The sequence below is a fragment of the Cibotium barometz genome, chromosome 42 (genome assembly GCF_041138505.1).
Source record: "Cibotium barometz isolate CiBa-2024 chromosome 42, ASM4113850v1, whole genome shotgun sequence".
In the NCBI taxonomy this organism is placed as follows: domain Eukaryota; kingdom Viridiplantae; phylum Streptophyta; class Polypodiopsida; order Cyatheales; family Cibotiaceae; genus Cibotium; species Cibotium barometz.
Window position 1 is genome coordinate 8,179,420 of NC_141087.1, and position 21,439 is coordinate 8,200,858.

At 42.6% G+C, this 21,439-nt stretch overlaps 1 protein-coding gene across 1 annotated transcript; it reads left to right on the plus strand.

Moving 5' to 3' along the window:
* Positions 1–17,415: 17,415 nt before the first annotated feature.
* On the plus strand, positions 17,416–19,359 carry LOC147614146 (uncharacterized). The gene is made up of 6 exons (XM_086780369.1): positions 17,416–17,622; positions 17,942–18,176; positions 18,242–18,399; positions 18,582–18,695; positions 18,826–19,072; positions 19,341–19,359. Coding segments are annotated over exons 1-6 (963 nt in total). The 3' UTR covers positions 19,343–19,359.
* Positions 19,360–21,439: the final 2,080 nt, after the last annotated feature.

Below are 21,439 nucleotides of genomic sequence, written 5' to 3' on the forward strand. Positions count from 1 at the left end.
ATATAGAAGCACATTGCACATGGACTTTAAGGTGGCATTGTAAATTTATATGTAGGAGCTTGGGTTTTTCCCTTGTGCTCCCAAGATTTTTTTTCTCATAGCTGGAGACCTTCATTTGAGTGGGGGTGTTGGAGCTATATATAGCTAGCCCTAACTCACTCTAGGTCTTGCCTATGTATATGTGACTTGTGACTAATATGATTCATTCTTGTGGAGCGTATGTGGTGTCTCTTGTTTCATCTCTCTCCCTCTCTCAGCAACGGAAAGTATAGAAGTATAATGTGATGAAGGATATTTGAAAATCTTGACGAGCTTGATTCCTTTCATTCTTGGCCTCTCCATACCACTCAATCTGCTTTTACATATATTACTTGAGTTCCAGATGCAAAATTTATTGATCATCTTGTCTCGTAAGGTCATATCCATCCTTCTCTCAATCCCTCGTCCTTGTGTGGGTCTTCTCCAACTACCCTCTCATCCTCTTCTGTTGACCAAAGTTTCGGAATTTCAGGGTCTACGATACTAAACTCTATGATATACACGAGGGATTCTTGCACAAGTCATCCCATTGCCATACTTCCCTATGGAACGAGCTCTTTGATAGACAAAACCTTTTAGCATCTTCATGAACCTCTCCAAACAGAACATTCAACGTGAATGGACAACCTTTCCAAAAAGAACATCCAATGTGAATGGTTGACCCCTGCCACCACAGCCACCTCATCCACAACATGAATTAGGAGATGCATCTATATGGTTAATACGTTGGTTGTTGGGAGAAACTTCTCCACCAACGTAATTGCTTCTATGGCATTTAAACGAACTACTTCAAAACTCTCTTTTCTTATCTCTTTCAATGAAATCCAATGGACCTCGATGCGAATCTTGTATATTGTATCCCTTATGTTGTCGGTGAGGCAACCCTAATGACCACGCTAATTTTAAAAAAGGTAAAAGAAAGAGATAAAATTGGAAAGGGAAAAAAGTGCTTACGCAAAAAGTTTTGATAAACTAGTATCCTCAAAGGGAGGGGGGGTTCACTTATAAGTATGTAAGCGTAGCATGTAGGTTCAACACGGGATTTCTAAAATCACTTTTTTACACATTGCTTACATACAAAACGGTACCATTTAAAGGGAGTATTCATAGGTTGAATAGAAAAAGGGTATGTTTTATTCATGAAAATTTTACAAAAAAGGGATTTTTAAAATAATCCTTGAACACACGTGATATAGAGGGTTTACTTATAGTGACCCTCCCCGCGCTAGTATTGTATACAACATTTATCGTATAAGGATTGATATCCAATAATTTGTATCAATGGATCTTTGTGGTTTGATATCCAGTTGATTGTGTATCAACGTATCTTTGTTTGCCTTAATTTTTTAGTTTATCTAAAACTTCACTTGAATACACATGCAATAAAGTCTTTACATATTTGGCATAATGGTGCAACAAAATATAGAACTGTACCTCGATGCCAAAAATATTTTTTCCTACACCCATCGAAAAAAGTGTCGGAATGCGAGTTGAAAATTGCCTACATCTGTCGGAATTTGTGTCCGAAATTGCTTGTGTCCATTGATATATAAGTCGGAATAAAAATCGGTAAAAGCATCAAAAACATTTTATTTTCAACGTTTCCTTTGATGTTTATTTCAAAGTATATTATGACATCTTTTTCGATGATGTTTTCGACAATTTTATCGCGATGCTATTTTCAATGCACATATAGATGATCGTAAATTTTACAAGATGCTATTTTCGATGCACATATAGATGATCGTAAATTTTACAAGAAATTCTTTTTCATCGAAAAAAACATCGGTATATGCGTGTCTTATAGTAGTGTGTAGGTTACACCCTTATATGGCTACAATGTTGAGATATCAAGCTTATCGGGGGGGGTGGACACTAATGACCTGCCTAGGGGATAGGCCCCACACTTACACCACTGGCATGGTTGGTGAGATCATGGGTGATATGCGGCGAGTGGGATGATAGGCTGTGTGACAGCCATTCTAGAGAATGGCATAGTTATAGCGCCAGCTCATTTAGTTGGGTTCACACTATAGATGTATTTGGTTGAGTACCTTTTCATATAGTGGGTACTCTTATCTTTGTATATGGTGTGTTGAGTGTTGTGCGGTGAAGAAGAAGATTTTCAGCCTCTCACCTTGTGTGTTCTCTTTTAGGGTCTTGTGAGTGTGTGTGTGCTTGCAAGAGCTCAAGCTCTCTTCTCCCCTACATCTTTTCATGGTATCAGAGTCTGGTTCATGCTAAGGGCTGAGCTGCAACAAGCAAGAGAAGCACAGGAAGCAGTACGAGGGTAAGAGCTTCAACTACTCTTCCCTATTTGTGTTGGGGGTGACTACACCCTTATTGGGAGCTCTACGGGAGGCATCGGTAATAAACGATCTCTGATTGAGGAGCTTTCTTCGCGGGAGTAAAGCTATAGGGCAACTTTATTGTCCTATCGGACAAACAAAATTTTTCGAGCCAAAAATGTGTTTCGGGCGCGTTAGAACCTCCGTTTTTTGGAAAGCAGGCGATTTCGAGCAATGCGGGTAAGTCATCGATTCTTTGCAGAACTCTGTTTTAAGAACTGCAGGAAGACAGATTGGTTGTGCAGACATTGTGTGTGCTACAAGGAGGTCAAAAAGTTACCATTGGGTGTATGTATGCGCATTGAGGTCACTGGTTGTGACATTTGAGTGTAGTACAGTACCGTTATAGAAAATACAGCAGTTTATGTAGGACAAACCAGAGTGTTGTTTTCTGGTAAATTTGTGTCTGGTAAGATGTCAAATGATGGCATAAACTAGATTTTTGCTGAGAAGCTTGATAAGAACAACTTCCATGCTTGGAGGTTCAGGTTGACAAATTTCCTGATGAGAAAGGGTTATTGGGACTACATAATAAAAGGTGAGCATGAAGAGGCACTGGAGATACCAGAGATCAATCCGACTGCTGTGCAGATGTGAAAGAGTTCAAGGATTGGAACCAAGGAGCCAGAAAAGTTATGTATTGGCTCTCTATTAGTATACAAGACACCATGATTGGGCACATATATGATGCCAAGTCCCCTAAGGAGGCGTGGGACACCTTGGTAAAACTCTATGAAATGAATACCAAGGCACGAAAGATACAGTTGAAGAATGAACTTCATACTGTGGAGAAAAAGAGTATGTCTGTGAATTACTATGCATTGAAGATCAAGGGTATTGTGGAATCCCTTGCATCTATTGGTGTTTCAGTAGATGATGATGATAAGGTGGAAGTCTGTCTACGTGGTCTCGGGCCACAATACAAGGCATTCAAGATGTCTATTCAGACTCGGAAAAACATTCCCAATTTCACAGATTTGTTGGTGTCTATGTTGATTATAGAAGAGAAGAGCTTGGGTGAAGACCAACAGCCTTCACAAAACAAAAACAGTTTAGAGCAACAAGCCTTCTACACAAGTTCAGGAAGAGGACAAGGTAGAGGAGGCCGTGGAAGCGGCCAAAGAGGTGGCCAAATAGATAATAGAATTATGGTCAGTAGAGCAGCAACAACAACAGTCCCAGAATTCACAACAACAACAACACGCAGGTGAAGGAGGCCAATTTAGAGGCAGGGGGAGTCAAAGAGGTCATGGAAATTGGCAAAGGTAGTATTATGGCCAGTACAGCAGCAACAACAACAGTCCCAGAATTCACAACAACAACAACACACAGGTGAAGGAGGCCAATTCAAAGGCAGGGGGAGTCAAAGAGGTCGTGGAAATTGGCAAAGGTAGTATAATGATACACATAGATTCTTTTATTATGGTAAGCCTAGACATGTGCAAGCAGATTGTTATAAAAGAAGCAGGCTGACATGCAAAATGGGAAATTGCAGCAAAACAACTATGCCTCCTCGGGCAGAAACAATGAGGATAATGAAAGGTTGTTTGTTATGCAGCATGTCATTAATGCCATGTCTGAAAATGTTGAAGCAGCACATAAAGATGATGTATTGTACGTTGATTCAGGTGCTTGGAACCACATGACAAGTCATGGGGAGTGGTTCAAGGAGATGAAAAACCTTGAAAGACCAGGTTTTGTGGAAACAGGGGATGACACTGCTCATCCAATTGCCCATGTTGGAGATGTGCCATTGTCTATGCAAGATGGCAAAGTGAAGTACCTTCGGTGTGTGAGTGCATTCCTAGGGTGCCTACCATGGGTCCATGCCTGCTGAGTGCCCCGGGGGTTGCCCTCTCCTAGCACTTCTTCCCCATATAGATGCAATATATTCGGGGCGGGCTAGCATACCCCTTGGGCACCAAGTCCCTCTGGATAGAAATCCCATCTCACATGAGCAGGGTTTGTAAGTTCGGTTTAACCTTGATGGTTGTTATGTTGAAGACGTTAAAGACAAGTGCAGATTGGTTTTGCAAAAGGCAACAGAGTGGGCAGAATGTTTATATTCAATGTAAACATGCGTGAAGTGAGTGCTGAGATTGCACGAGCATTGATGGAAGAGAAGAATATGCCGCATAGCTATTGGGCTGAGGCTGTTTCTACAACAGTTTACATTATGAACAAGACTCCAACTGTTGTAGCCATACATGATGTAACTCTAGAGGAGCCATACATCATGATGTAACTCTAGAGGAGAGGTTTACTGGGCAGAAAACCTGATTTGTTCTCATCTGAAAGTCTTTGGATGCATTGCGCATGTGCCAGATGAGCTGAGAACTAAGCTGGATCCAAAAGCTAAAAAATGTGTGTTTATTGGGTATTCCCTTGAGCAAAAGGGATACAGGTGTTATAACCCTGCTACACGGACGTGAGTTAAAGGGTAAGCAGGGATGTTGCTTTTGATGGGATGAGCAGCTGGTATGCTACTGAAAAAGAAGCTGTTGGGACTGATGTGAGTGGAAATGTGGTTGCACAGAATACAGGTCAGCAATCACAGTCTTTCACTGGACCAGGAGAGTCCTCATCTAGTGGTTGAGCTAATAGACCATGGAGTGGCAGGCTGCATCATAATACCAGTCCTGCAAATGTGATTAGTACATCACATAAAGGCAAAGAGAAAGTGGTTGAACCCCTTAGTATGCCTGACATTTCTGCAAGGCAATCTCATGTTGATGGAGAGTCTAGTGGCTTAGAGATGAGCCTTGATGAGGAGCTTGGGATACCATGAGAACACCTGGTGTAAAGAAGGCTATGGAAGCCATGAATGCAAAGCTCTGAAGATCTGGGAGAGTGAAGAATCTTGTGCAGAGGTTTACCTATGATGGTTATGTGGCACATCACTATGCATACATGGAAAAAGTTATCAAGGTTGTAGAGCCCACATGCATTGATGACGCTATTGGAAATGTGTGTTGGGAGAAAGCTATGGATAAGGAGATGGATGCACTAAATGGAAATGAGACTTGGGATCTAGTACAATTGCCTGAAGGCAAGAAAGCCATTAGATGCAAGTGGGTGTACAAAGTAAAACATAACAGTGATAAGTACAATGCTAGATTGGTAGCAAAAGGATATGCGCAGACATATGGCATTGATTATGAGGAAACTTTTAGCCCAGTTGCCAAGATGGCAACAATGAGAGTTATGATAGCAGTGGCTGCGTCAAAGCAATGGTCTTTATATCAGATGGATGTAAAGAATGCATTCTTGCATGGGGATTTGCAGGAAGAGGTGTATATGTTGCAGCCACCTGGTTATGAGGATATGAGTTACCCCAAGCATGTTTGTAGGTTGAAGAAAGCCTTGTATGGCTTAAAACAAGCACCAAGAGCATGGTTTGAAAAGATTTCTGAATATCTTGTCACTATCGGCTTACATGTAGCCAATGCAAATTTTTTGCTGTATGTGAGACACAGTGATAGAGGGGTTGTGCTTGTTGTAATGTAGATGACTTGATCATTACGAAGGACCATAATGCAGAGATCTTTGATGTAAAGATCTTGCTTAGACAAAAGTTTGAGATGAAGGATATGGGGGAGCTCAGATATTTCTTGGGCACTGAGGTGATTAGGTCACCACATGGTATTGGATTATTGCAAAGACAGTATGGCTTGGACATGTTGTCCAAGTATGGTATGACAGGTGTAAGCCTATCTCAGTGCCATTGGATCAGAATGGCAAGTTGAGTGTAGATTCAGGAGAGATTTTGAAGGATCCTACTATGTATAGGCTCATAGTAGCAAGCTTGATCTACATGACGATCACTAGGCCAGATTTGAGCTATGCTGTTAGGTTGGTGAGTCAATTTATGCAGGTTCCTCAGAAGCCACATTTGGATGCATTGAGACGTATACTGAGGTATGTGAGGTCTACTTTGCATTCTGGACTATTTTATGAAACTGGGACAGAGATATATGTACATGGGTACACAAATGCTGATTGGGTTGGTAGTATCTCAGATAGAAGATCTACTAGTGGCTTCATGTTTTCTTTGGGGAGTGCTACTGTGACTTGGAGCAACAAGAAGCAGCCTACGGTTGCTCTATCCAGTATACAGAGGCCAAGTATACAGAGGTGCTGCTATGGCAGCATGTGAGGTAGCTTGGTTGAGAAAGCTACTTTTACAGATTTGGGTCTATCAATCGATAGACAAGTTGTCATTTTTTGTGATAACATTAGCAGTATACAGTTGGCCAGGAACCTAGTTTTTCATGCTCGCACGAAGCATATAGAGGTCCACTACCATTTTGTCAGAGAGAAGGTTTTGGCAGGAGACGTTGACCTTGTTTATGTCAGCACACAAGATCAGGTAGTTGACATCTTCACCAAAGCATTGGGTACAGAGAAGCTCTGTAGATTCAGGGTTTCACTTGTATACATGAGATGGAGTTGAGCTCGAGGGGGAGTGTTGAGATATCGAGCTCATCTAGTGAGGCGGTGGACACTGATGACCCACCTGGGGGGGATAAGCCCCACACTTACACCACTGGCATGGTTGGTGAGATCATGGGTGATATGCGGCCAGTGGGATGACAGGCTGTGTGACAACCATTCTGGCATAGTTATAGTGCCAGCTCATTTAGTTGGGTTCACACTATAGAGAACCCTAGTATGTATTTGGTTGAGTACCTTTTCATATAGTGGATACTCTTATCTTTGTATATGGTGTGTTGAGTGTTGTGTGGTGAAGAAGAAGATTTTCACCCTCTCACCTTGTGTGTTCTCTTTTAGGGTTTTGTGAGTGTGTGTGTGCTTGCAAGAGCTCAAGCTCTCTTCTCCCCTACATCTTTTCATACAAGTGGGCCCACCCAAAGCATGGTAAAACAAGATCGATGGCTATCTTGTTACCATAAGATTTCAGATATCTACCAATGCACGATTTCACTCCATGTGAAAAAGACAGATAGAGGGATTTGTTGTTAATCATTTATGTGGAAGGCTTCACCATCAATGGTGATAGTGATTCAGACATATATGATATTAGGATGATATTGATACAAAATTTTAAGATGAAGGATTTGGGTGAGCTGCGATATTTCCTAGGTATAGAGATGGTGAGATCACATGATGGTATTTTGTTATTACAGAGGGAGTATGGCTTGTACATGTTGTCTAAGTATGGTTTGACAAGCTCTAAGACTATTTATGTGTCATTGGAGTAGAACACTAAGCTCTTTGCAAATCCAGGGAATTCACTTTCCATAGAAAGGGGACGTCACCTCCATGCATGAAACTCAACAAAACCTGCTATTTAATTTTTTTTTAAAATAAACTATATCCCTTTCTAAGCATATGAGTCCCAATTATGAAATTCAAGTACCCCGTATTTAAGATTTAAAAAACAAATAGTAGATATTGATGTTATACATGTGACAACTTGCAGCCCATGTAAGTAGCGTGGGGGTAAGTGCTAGTAGCACAAAGACCTACATGTACTCTTCAGAAATCATTCCATGTATGTTTAGTTGAAAAGAGTAGTAAACTAATAAAGTTTTTAAACTACACCACTAGATCACATATTGTAAAAACTATAAGAAGAAACAGACCCCTACTTTCATTCTCCCGTACTTCCTTGCCCCTTTCCCAACCATAAATCCCCTTCACCCCCTATAAGCTTAAGCCCCCCTTCAAAAAACCCTCTCCCTTACACTCCCATGATACCATAAGATATGGTTTGTGAATCCCTCGAGCTGCAGATATAGTTGATCTTCTGGAGGACCTCTGATGTACATGCACTTGGGAAGTTTGATCTACATGATCACACTAGGCTCATCACTTGCACGATGGAGCATGATAATGATATGCCATGTGCAACCTATTTGCCATGAACTTTAGGAGTTTTAAATGATCAAAGTTTTCGATTCTCCAAATATTCTCTCTCTCTCTCTCTCTCTCTCTCTCTCTCTCTCTCTCTCTCTCTCTCTCTCTCTCTCTCTCGTCTACAAATATTTTGTTGTGTTTACTATTACGTAGAGTTGTAATTTCGTACATCTCTCTCTCTCTCTCTCTCCTTCTCTCTCTCTCTCTCTCTCCTTCTCTCTCTCTCTCGTCCACAAATATTTTGTTATGTTTACTATTACGTAGAGTTGTTATTTTTTACGTGTTTAAAAAGAATATGCCTCATTTTTTTTGGGCAAAAGCAGTAGGTAGTATCTCTCTCTTGTCTACAAAATCTTGATGTAGAGTTATAATTTCTTACATGTATAAAAGGAATATGCCTCATTATTTCTGGGCTAAAGTAGTAGGTAGTAACTTAGATAGAAGATTTACTAGGAGGTTTGTGTTTTCTTTTAGGAGTGTTGCTTCTAGTTGTATCACAGAAGCAGTCTATAGTTGCCTTGCTGAGAAGAGAGGTAGAGGATAGGGGTGTTGCTATGGAAACTTGATGTGTCAACTTGATGGCTCAGAGAAGAGCCTTGATAACAAGCTTGGCATCATGTCAATTGTATCATGGAGAACCAAGATAATTTTGAGGACACTCGATAGTGATCTATGCGCATAGGTCTGCTTGATTTAGATAACCTATTGATAGGTTGAGATATGATGATTTTATAGGCCATCATTATGCCTGCATGGTTAAGGAAATACAAGAGGTAGAGCCCACTTGTTTTGAGCAGGCACTTGGAAATCCAAAATGGGAAGATGCCATGGATGAGGAGATGGCAGCATGGGATGTAACTGCAACATGGGAGCTACTTATTGCCATTGCCTAAGAATGAGAAGGCAATTAGATGTAAGGGGGTCTTCAAGGTGAATCATAACTCATATGGATAACTCAAATCGATTTGTGTGAGCACGTGGTATAAGGAAAGATTGGTCACCAAGGGTTATGCACAGACATATAGCATTAACTATGAGGAGACATTGTAGACAGTTGCAAGGATGGTAGCCATGAGAGCTATGATTTTGTATGGCCACTATGAAGGGTTAGTCTTTATATCAAATCGATGTAAGAAATGCCTTCTTGTAGGGTGATTTGCATGAAGACGTATACATGGTGTAGCCACCATGTTATAAGAGTAATGCACACCCAAATTTTGTGTGTAGTTTACATAATGCCTTATATGGCTTGAAGCGGGCCCAAACCCAGAGCACGACTATCTTGTTACCTTAAGATTTCGGATATCCGCCCAATATAGGATATCAGTCTATCTGAACAAGATAGATAAAGGGATCATGTTGTAAGTCATTTATGTGGATGACAATGGTGATAATTATGCAGACATATATGATATCAGGATGGTCTTGATGCAAAAGTTTAAGATAATGGATTTGGGTGAGCTGCGATGTTTCCTAGGTATAGAGGTGGTGAGATTGCATGATGGTATTTTGCTATTACAGAGGTAGTATGGCTTGGACATGTTGTCCAAGTATGGTATGATAGGCTGTAAGCCTATTTGAGCAGAACTCTGCACATATATAGGTGAGCTTTTAGAGGACTCTACGATGCATAGGCATATAGTATGAAGTTTGATCTACATGAACACAATAGGCACATGACTTGCATGATGTAGGCTCCCCAATGATGGCCCTCAATGTATACTTCACTATAGAGTAACTCCTGGAGAATACTAAAATGTGGGTGTGCTTCTCTACTGAAATGCCGATTTTAAATCCCAACACTAATCAATAAATCTTAGTCAATATATGGTGAATCATGGCAGTGTGGTAGTTTATTAGAGTCCTACAGATTCTTGCCCATTCTGGATTTGGAAAATTGTGTCTCTAACTTTCTAGAGCAAGAGGAAGGGGAACCCTTACCAAGGGCCATATTAAATATATTGGCAAGTAGAGGAGCTAGAGTATGACATGCATGAGGCAAAGACTCAGCTTATAAGTTCTCATGTTCTTTAGTCTCTCTAATTCTACCAAACATGTATTTATCCACTTTATAAATAAAGTCAATATTAGATAATTTGGGAAAAATATCATATTTTGGGAATCAATCACTCCATTTAATTTTGGATATATCTTAAACATTCCAAGTCTAAACTCGTCGGAGATTGTAGATCTAGATTGTACTCTTCAAGATCTTTCCAATGATATGTCACATGAGGGGGTTTTGATAAAGTTTTGGACAAATTCACCATGATCCCATTTCTCAAATGGGAATGGGATTTTTCCCAAATTATCTAATATGGGGTTAATATATAGAGAGGATATTTATATATTTATCCAATTTTGTGAGATGTCCCCGTAGGGACAATATTTATCCGAAGTAGAGGAGCTAGAGTATGACATGCATGAGAAAAACACCGAGTATTTATCCAATTTTGTAAATATATGCAGGGGAGGTTGAAATTGAACATCCAAACACGTATACATACCAAAGGCGTGCGCGGGTAAGTAACTACTAGAGACGGCCTAACTTTGTGACGCATTATCTAATCTTTTGGAGATGGCAGCACCGACCAATTAATGTTCTTGGAAATGACAAAAGCAACGTGAAAGGAGCCCAAAAATATGACAAAAGCAACGTGAAAGGACCACCGGGACGACGAGGGCTGCCTGGATTTGTTGATGGACAATGGCGCCAAACAGAGGGCGCTTGCACAAGCAAACAAGGACGGCGCTTGCAGCAGCGGCCGACCAGTCCGTCCACTGTAGGACGCACTCACCTTTTCAGAGCCACATCCAATAATCCAAATCCTATCCCGCATTTTTGATCACATGGGCGCACTCCATATTCCCTCCCCGCTAGCATAAAAGGACCTCCCACGTTCCGAGCAATACACCCCTTGCAATTCGTAAGCTGCTTACTTTAATTCAATTAATTAGTGCTTTTGTTTCTCCGCGGTAGCTAGCAACATGCCTGCTCCAGTTTTCTTCACAATTGCCTCCACGCGGTACCCTGGTTACAATGTTGTGCAGCGTGGCTCTCACATTGTGCTTGCTGCAGAGAATCTGGACAACCCTTTCCAGGTTTATAAATCTATGAGATGCTCTGCTGCACATCTTGACTATAGCATGCGTCCGTGTGTGTGTTTGTGTGTGTGTGTGAGAGAGAGAGAGAGAGAGAGAGAGAGAGAGCTCTATAAATTGTACTTGTGCGCTAAGTTTCCAGTGTCGCACTGATGTTTTCTGCAGCTGTGGTACAAGGACGATTCATGGAGGTTTTTTTTATAAAAAAAAAACCAAATACGCAGTGAATTAATTAGAAAGCCAAAAAGTACATCAGATCACCCAAGGGAAAGGTGATAAGCTAGGTGGGTATTCATATACATCACGACTCTTTAGACAAAAGAAGTAAGCATCAGGACCTTTTACACAGACTGACCAAGCTAACATAATGATTTACAAATTGTCAATTTCCGCCCGTAGTAGCTTGGCCACAAATTCATGAGCTTTTTCAAATCTCCTTGCCAGGTCATGTATGTCATCAGCAAGCTCCTGTAACCATTCGTGTGTGGTGTTCATTGTTCCATCCTCTTCCAATGCCTGATGGGAGTCACTGTCTTGTTCACTGTAAAACTTCACTGCATCCTTAATCACCCCAATGCGCCGCCTGTAAATTCTTACCCTGTCCAACTTAAGAGTAGAATCCTGTACTACACATCCAGAAAAGAGGGCTTTCAAGTTGAGAGCCTGAAAAGCAGGAGTAAATAGAACATTATTTCTGAAGGACCATATGACCCAGAGAAATTCTGTCCTACACTTGTTCCAATATTCAGAAATCAGAGACACTGAGTCTCCTAATATCAGTTGTTTCCAAGAGATGGGAAATCCTAATGTCCTGAACAAAGGGGCTAAAATTGGGGAGTTGGTTGGGCAATTGAGGAAAAGATGGGGAATATCCTCAACTAACTCTTTACATCTTGTACAAAATCCATCACTCTGACCCACTTCCCTGCTTTTGGAACCAGTCCATACAGCTTTGTGGAGCAAAAGCCACAGCAAAACTGAGTGTTTGGGCTGAATGTTACTCTGCCAGATGCTCTGGAACTTAAAAGCCCACTGTTGTCTGTCCAGTGCTAAGTGCCATCTCCTCCTGTTTAATGTGACATGTAAAGGAGGGACCAACTCTCTTGAGCATGAGGGAGGGTTATTAAGGGAAGCGCCTCCTTTCCATATTACATCTCTGAGGGGTGGAGAGCTATCAGTCTCAAATATCCAATACAGATCTTTAGGGAACATAGATATTCTGTTAGCTATTAGCTGAATTTCCCAAGGTTGGAAGGGAATAGAAATGAGTAACTGTTCAGAAGAATACCACCTGTTGTTGTTCACATCCCATAGATCAGACCAGGTCCTAATACCTTTCTCATGAACTCTTCTGGCTGTTCTAACCTGGGGTGGGGGAAGCAGAGGAATAGGTGGCTTGGACCACCAGATGGATTCTTCTTTTCTGATGGTTTGATCCTTTCTATTATCATTTCTGAACTGAAGCAAATGTCTCCATCTGTTCCAAGCCTGCCAGAGGGACTTGAGAAGGAGGGACCCCACAGGAGTGACTTCAGCTGGGCCAAAAAAGATGGTAACCCAAGGGAGATTGACCCACTGTTTGTGTTCTTTGAGATAAAACTGATTCAGCTTCCTAAACAGAAGGAAAGCCCAGTCAGCAGAGGGCTGGTCCAACGCTCTGATTATAACTTGGATAGCAAGTTTGTCTGCCCACCCTCTTAAATCTCTGACTCCTAGGCCACCTTTATTCTTCGGGAGGATGCAGATTTCCCATTTCACCTTAGCAGCACCCTTCTTATTAGGATCTCCGGACCACAAAAAATTCCTACATATCTTAACCACTTCTTTCAAATGGCAATCTGGGGGTCTCCAACAGCTGAGAAAGAATAGAAGGTAGGCGGAGATGAAGTGGTTGAGCACAAACACTCTGCCTGCAATATTGGCCTGATATCCCAGCCATCTGTTCAGCTTTCCTTTAAATCTCTCCAGCACCCATTCCCATCTCTGCTTCATAGAAATGCCAAAGCCCATAGGGATGCCTAGTAGCCTAAAGGGCTGTCCTTCTGGAATAATAGTGCATCCCTCACTTGCCATCCATTCAGGAATGGGGGAGATGAAGGACCTGACTCCAGTTTTATGGTGGTTGATCTTGGAGCCTGAGGCAGAGCAAAAGATACCCAATGCCTTCCAAAAGTTCTTCAGGGAGCTTTCTTCGTTTTTCAGCAGAGCATTTGTGTCATCAGCAAACTGAGATAGGCAAAGCTGTTTGGAGGAGTTGGGGAGGTTGATTCCCTTTATCAATTGTCTTTCCATACACCCTTTGATTAAGTAGTTAAAGCCATCTCCTGCTATGGCAAATAACAGACGGGCTAGGGGGCATCCTTGCCTGACTGACCTATTCAAACTGAAGGCTTCAGAAAGCATGCCATTGATGGCAACTTTAGCATGTGCATTTCCCAGCAAGGTCTGGACAAAACCCACCAAGTTCTCCCCAAATCCCATGTGGGAAAGGCTTTCCAAAATGAAGGACCATTCCAGTCTATCATAAGCTTTGTCATAATCCACTTTGACAAACACAAAGTCTTGTTCAGTCTCCTCAGCATGTTCAATCCCTTCCCAAAGTACAATTACTGCTTCAAGAATCCTCCTCCCTTTAATGAACCCTTTCTGCTCTTCACTAATCCACTTGGAGAGGTGGCTGGAAATTCTGTTGGTGTGGCAACAGCTTTGGCAAAGATCTTGTAGCAAGTGTTCAGCATAGTAAGTGGCCTCCAGTTTCCGAGCTCATCCTTTGGACCTCTTTTATGAATCAGCTTAATGACTCCTGTGTTTATAAGGTTAGGAAGTGCCTTGTACTTCACGGATTCTTCCCACACTTTCAGCAGGCAGGGAGTTAACTCCTCTTTATACACCTGGAAAAATTCAACAGGTAATCCATCCAACCCGGGGGTTTTATTGGGCTTCAACTGTTCAATAGCTGCATACAGGTCAACCTGACTAATCGGAGAATCAATCAGGGGAACAGCCTCAGCTAGGATGACTTTGTTCCTAACCTCCCAGATTAGCTCCCTATTGGCTCTTACTTCTGCTGTAACTTCTTCTTTTGGGCTGAAGAGTGCTTCAAAGTGTTTTTTAACAAACTCCAAATTGTGGGTGTCTGATTCAGCTGGACCATTTTCAGTAAACAATCTTGGCATGAGTTCCTTGACATTCTTCTTCCTCAGGAGTTTGAACATCTCCTTTGAGGGCCTGTCTACTTTCCCAGCCCACCACTCTTTAAAAAAGAGAGTTGAGTGCTGGAGGGCCAACTCTTCTTCCACCCTTAGCTGACTTCTAAGGACCAGAATCTGATTTTGAATATCCAACGAAGTAGAATGGCCAGACTCCAGCCTGCACAATTCTGAGTAGATTTGCTCTTTCTTTTCCTTTCTCATTCTAGTCACAAACTTTCTAGTAAGGATGAGAAACTGTTGTGTTTTCCTAACAGCTGAATTCCAACACTTTGCAGGGGAACCTTTCTGACCAAAAGAATTTGACCATATGTCTGCAACCTCTTTCCTAACTTCAGGTCTAGTGAACAGATCTGGGTCAGTGTGAAACCAATTGTTTCTGATCTTACTAGCTTTATCATCCAGGACAGTTAGTAAGGGGTAATGGTCAGAAATGCAGGAGGTATACTTTGGTTTAGATTTCACCCTATTGAATTGATTGGCTACTTGAAGAGAGATATAGCACCTATCGAGTCTTGCCTTTCTTGCAAGAGCATCTCTGCTGTAATTCTGCCAAGTAAACTCTCCTTCAATTCCAGCATCCCATAGGTCATGGTAATCTTTGCAAGCTTCACAGCTAGTCTTCTCCTGACCCTATAAGGCCTGTCCCTGCCTGAGAAATCTGTCATCCAGAGATTCAACCATGTTGAAATCTCCCAGCAAGATAAGGGGTCCTGGAGTTGCAGTCAGTTCTTCCCAAATTTTTGCCCTATTAACAAAGCAACCTCCTGCATACACTGAGACAAGCGTGCAATTGAAAGGGGGAGGTAGGGGGATGGCACACCAAAACTGGGAAGTGATGGCTAGGTGTAGACATGAGGCTAGCTCCCTTTTTAGGCCTATGGCAGTGCCACCAGAGCCCCTCTCATGTGCTGAATGGATCTAGATAAAATCTGGATGAATTTCCTTTAGCCTCCTTTGGAGGTCATCACCAACCACCTTTATTTCCTGCAAAGCACAGACATCTACAGGATACTCCTTGATCCACCTGTTTTATTTTTTGGTTTTAAAGGGGTCAGTAATCCCCTTAACATTCCAAGACAACACTCTCATCGGTTAACCTTTTTCTTTCCTTTACCCTGGTGATCTTTGGAAGGGGTTCTGGTCACTGCTGAATGGGAGCGTTTATTGACCTATAGACCGGTTGGGATTCACTTCCTGCAAGGGGGGTTGAGAGGCTTGGTTAAGATCAATGGAGTTATCGCTTATAACCAGCTGTAAAGAGTTGCCCTTCTCGTTACTCCCTTCTAGCTTGTCAGGAGGAGTGGCTGCAATTTCTTCCCTGTCCGACTCAGATCCTGGGACATTTGAGTTCTCTGAATCCACCCACTCTGGTAGGTCTGCCAAAAGAGCAAAGCGGTTAGGGTTCTTACCTCTTGCTTTGTTATTCTTAGATGTCTCACCCTTCTTGTCTGTGGTGCCCGCAGATTGTCCAGTGGAAGGAGGAGTAGGCTGGCGATTCTCAAAAAACTTGGTCTGGGAATCGATAGGGGCTTGAGCCTGCTGTTGTTTCGGCTGAGCTGGGGGGAATTTTACAGGACACTCTCTGACAAAATGGCAAGCCATCCCACAATGGAAGCAGGCGTTGGGAAGGTATTTGTAAACTAAAGGTTGTTCACAGGTCTCACCATCATCTGTAGTGTCAGGACTATGGTCCTACGGAAGTCGAACCCTAGCATAAGTTAATAGCTTTCGGAGTCTCGAGAGTATTATTAGTGCTAGCGGGGTTCAGGGGTTAATGGGCGTTAGGGTTTGGTCCATGTGTGTACACATCTAAGTTAGCACGGCTCTTAAGTAAGATGGGCGGCCGGGCTAGGAGGTGTGGACACAGGCCACGGTTTTGGTATAAAACCCAACGAGAAACCCTAACTCGTCATTATATGGGTGGAAGGGTTCGACTTCCGTAGGACCATAGTCCTGACATGTAGCAATGATAATTGAATCTGGCAGAGGTTTAGAAAGGTTCAGCTCTATCAGCATTTGAGGATGCCAAGAAGGATTGAAGTCTCTCTGGGGCTTGCCACCAAGGACTTTACCCAGCTGCTCTCCAATAGGCCTGAGGTGATGATGATGAAAATGAAGGGGCAGGTTAGGGAGTTCAACCCATACTGGGTAGTTTTCACTGGCAGACTTCTCAGGGCTGAAGTCCTTACTCCACTTGAACAAGCATAGGGGGGAGGTACGAATGACCCAGTGTCCCATGCTTAGAACCTCAAAAGCCATTTCAGGGGTCTTAAACATGAAGAGGTAGTGGTTTTTAGGAAGAGCCTGAATGGCTTCTACAATACAGCCCCTACTACCCCACTGTTGTTTGACCCAGGATTTCAACATTTCCACTGGGGGTCGAGGGCCCGCAATCAGACCTAAAAGAGCTCGGGTCTCTAAGTCCTTTTCAATTTTCCTCACCTGGCTAGCAGGAAGAATTACCAGTGGTTTACCTGGATAAGGATGTCCCTGCGCTGCTCCATCAGCTTTTTGGCGGTTTTGCTGCAGCAAACCTCAGGGGTAGAGTCTGGCGATTTCCCTGCGAAGCCTTCTTGAGTGGGGCTCGAATGCGCGCCTGGTGTCTGAATGAAAGGGTTCGCTGGAAAGGCATTATCTGCAGCCTTGCTTTCCAGCGCTTCCTGTACTTGAGAGGCCACCTCTCTTGGCAAAGACTGTAAAAAGTGCTGGGAGAAAAGGGCAGCCGGGTCCGGCATTGAAAGGGGGAGAAAGGTTCTGGTTCATAAGAGCTTGATGGGGGAGAGGGTTTGTGGGATGCCACGCATTGACTTAAATAGGGGGGAGAGGAGAAAAAGATGAGGAGGGGAGAGGGACGAGGAAGACATGACCTAACAGCACTACTGCGCTTCAGAACACAAAATTTTTTTGGGAAGCTCCCCCCTCGCGGGGGGAGGGCCTTACCACGCGGTGAGAGTCAGCAAGCAGAACCAGGAGGGGGAGACGAGGAGGGGAAAGGGCAGGCGGAGCATGCAAACAAGCAGATAAGCATGGGCGACACCTGGGTATGCAGAGTAACAGTCCGCTTCTCACCTGGGTATCTAAAATCGAAACAATGTTGATTAGTGATTCATGGAGGTTTTTGAAAGACTCTGAAGGAAACCCAGCATTTGCGCTGATTAATAACGGATCCAAAGCGGCCATTAAGAGCAATCTGACTGCACCGCTCAAGGTAACCAATGACAAAATTGTGCTCATTGCATTATGCATGGGACGTGCTCAGGCGGCACGTCCCACTCATCAGGACGTAGTTGGTTGCAAGAGCAAATATTACGACTATTTACGAGCTGGTAGCCCCCTCCCCCCCCCCCCCCCCTTTTCCAGGTGTCGCTCCATACAGACTATGGCGCGTCGGAGAGCGCGAATAACACCACACTTTGGACGTTACGCTCTGATAAGCTTGGCAGTGCCATCTCGTCCTTGGAACTGAACCTCTTGTTGGACTTGGGAGTGGGGAAGTCCCCGCCAGAAAACGGAGACGGGGTGGCCGTGATCTTGCAAAAGGCGCCAGCTAACGGCGGGACCAGTAGTACTCAGCGCTGGAAATTGAATGAGTATGGTAAGGCAAATGAAATGGAATTTTAAAATCCGTGCTGTATCAACCGTGCGCCTTATATATTGCAGTACCATCCGTCTATACAATACAATCAGCATGGGTTTCCCAGATTTTGATCGTCAAGAATCCTCACGAAAATCTCACATTCCCGCCTACAAGCGGTACTATCAACGACGAGCTCACGGTTGTCGCAGTGAACTCTCAGAATCAGGATGGTGATCGAGAGGTACGTCATGACCATTAGCCCCCCTCTCTCTCTCTCTCTCTCTCTCTCTCTCTCTCTCTCTATATATATATATATATATATATATATATATATATATGAATGAATATGCGTGTCTAAGCCGTATGCCTCCTCTTTGTGTTGAAGTACACTTCTCACATGAATTCATGTGTTCGTGTTTGTAGGTATGGTATAAAGTTCCTGCTCGTGGCCGGCACGAAGATTCTAACTCTTCCTTTATAGTCATAAGCAGAAGCAATGGAAAAGCTCTGAAAGGCTCTACTAAACCAGGAGATAAGGTATCTCCATTTCATGCATGCATATAAACTACCTCTCATCTCACATAATCTTTTAGCCTCGCTTTGTGTATCATCTACTTTGTTACTAACATTTTATATAACCTTGGCTGTATGTTGCGATGACTAATAGGTCATCGCAACAGAGTTCGATCCTCTGGATGATAACTTTGTGTGGTCAGAGAATCGTAGCGTAGGCTCTCAAAGAAATTATGTTGCGATCAACCTTGCCAATGGAGATAACACACTTAGTTGGTACCTCCCCAGTGATACCGATTACCAAAATGCTGCATATTACCACCCTTTGACAGTACGCGTACCTGTAACTGCTTCAAACGTGCAGCAACAATGGCAATTCATTCCGTTTTCCTCTTCTTCTTGTGAGATCATATTCTTTCATTATATCTCTCCTTCGTTTGAATTGCAATATTTTATCAGAATGCATAAAAGTCACACACTCGGGCATGTTGTATTGATGTCTCTGAGAACTAACATACGACCGCTAATGATGCTTATTTTTTGCAGAACAACAAATAGAAGACAACCAGACGAAAAGGGCCTCTTTAATAATGTAGCCAGTAATCCCGTTTTCACAACGGTGATTCATCATCCTTGTGTACCATCCACAATAATGATGCTTTATTACAGAAGAACAAAAAGAAGACAAACTGCCAAAAAGGGTCTCTTTAATAATACTAGTAATCTCGTTTTCACAATGGTGATTCATCATCCTTGTGTACCATCCATATGCTTGCTTGGTATGAAATAATGAAGCTATATTGTTTTTGTTATTGGAAATAGCTATTATGTCAAAAGCTTCTTGCTAAGAGAAGGACCTTTTTACATTTTTTCAAGAGCTTGCATCTATTAAAATGGCCTGTAAAGAGGGCAAGAACAGAAAAAAATGTTGATATCCACCACCACACTAGATATCATGCCTCCCTTCCTTTCTAGATTGCAGGTTGTTCACTTCCCATGAGAAATAATCCCATTTGTAGTAGTATAATGTGCATCTACTGCTAATTTTGGCTAGACTCTTCTTCTCTTACTCTTCCATCATAGACTCAAGTAGAAGAACCAAACTAAAATCTTAAAAATAGAGAGTTAAAAACTCCTTCTCAAATCATTAAAATGGTTCTTATTATGTGACATGTAAAACTTCTGAAAATAGTCATTAGAATCTTCTCATAATACCCATGTTATCCATAAAATATGGATACAAAACATATTCTCCTAATCAATGCTCGATTTGTTGGTCTTTCTAATTCAATGCATCAATGCTTGATTTGTTGGTGTGAGGCTCACGCTCCTGAGATTCACGCTCATGAGGTTTATGCTTATGAGGCTCACGCCTGTGAGGTTCACACCTCAAGAGCCACACTGAGGAGACTGAGAGGTGAAGGAACAACCCCACTTAGCAACACTCAACAAGTAGAAATATGAGAGGATCAACCTAACGAATCATTATGGATTTAGAAGCATGAGGAACACACCTTGAAGGGAGGAAACACTGAGGAGGCCGGGTAATATTAGGCTCACACAAAACCGACAGCCCAAGGAAAGAGAACATCGTAGTAGATAACATCAACTAGATAGTACTACAATAAGCGCTAAGGTATCATATTTGGTAAGCAAGAAATATCATCAAACTCTTGCACATTTGTTAGTGGCTCGTGCCCTAACAAAGAAACAACAACAAAAGATAAGGGAAAACATAGAAAGGAAAATTTAAAGAAGAAGAAGAGAAAGAGCTAGGTTTTGCTCAGGGAGAGCCTGATACAATCACGTGATCTGCCCAAGAAAGTCTATGTGTCCTGAATGTCCACCCCCCCAACATGCATACAGTAGGTGCACACTAGCTAACCCTGGCATGCCCATCTTTATAATAAAGTGCACCGACCATCGGCTCTGACGTCCGGCTCAGCGGTTGTCATGGCGGCTTACCGACTGTAGACACTTGGCACACCCGGTGGGTTGTATTCCCCCAATCGGATGACCCGAGCCCACAATCATAGGATCATGCCACTGTCGTGCACATAACATCATGAATCGAGTGCAAGTATAGTGAAACGATTTTATGGCAACATGCTAGGGCTAGGAACCCATCAGATACAAGGCCATCCACACATGATCATACAAAATGAAAACATAAAACCATGTGGTCACAAGAATGTCCACACTCCATTGGCATGGAGTAGACACACAACATAGACATAACACTGGCCATCAAAAAGATATGTCGATGAAGCTCCAACATTTGATACATGCTCATGTACCCCAAATGGTATAACACCCCGAGCTCGAATCAATGAACATGGCACATTATCTCCTAAGAAATCTGTTAAATAGCACAAGAGTGTGTGCATAAGCAACAAATTAAGCACTCTATCCACATCTAGATGATGCTATGTAGGCTCAACAAGAACACTCAGTCCATGCTCCACTGCATCCGGCATACAAGCATAATCTGCATGATCCACATTGTCTTCCAGCAAGGTGTCAAACAAAGCTGCATCAACCTCTACAAGGCTATCACCATGGACAGGCACTCCATCATTGGCAATCAACATGTCAAACCAGTCTATGTCATCATTTTGACCAAAACTGGATGTTTCAGACTATCCCCACCATGAGGGAAACCTCATACAAGGTTAGAGACATCCAAGGGCATCACCTGGCTCTTTTGTCTTCATTCTCCTTCCATGCTCTCTCAACCTTGGTCCTTCACCATAACCATTCCATCATCA

Excerpts from the sequence above, each read along its gene's own strand:
- LOC147614146 (XM_086780369.1), top strand. The coding sequence starts at position 17,416 with ATGAGGAGGGGAGAGGGACGAGGAAGACATGACCTAACAGCACTACTG. Across the intron at positions 17,623-17,941 it reads TAAGCATGGGCGACACCTGG|GTGTCGCTCCATACAGACTA; the intron begins GTATGCAGAGTA and ends CCCCTTTTCCAG. Across the intron at positions 18,696-18,825 it reads CTACTAAACCAGGAGATAAG|GTCATCGCAACAGAGTTCGA; the intron begins GTATCTCCATTT and ends GATGACTAATAG.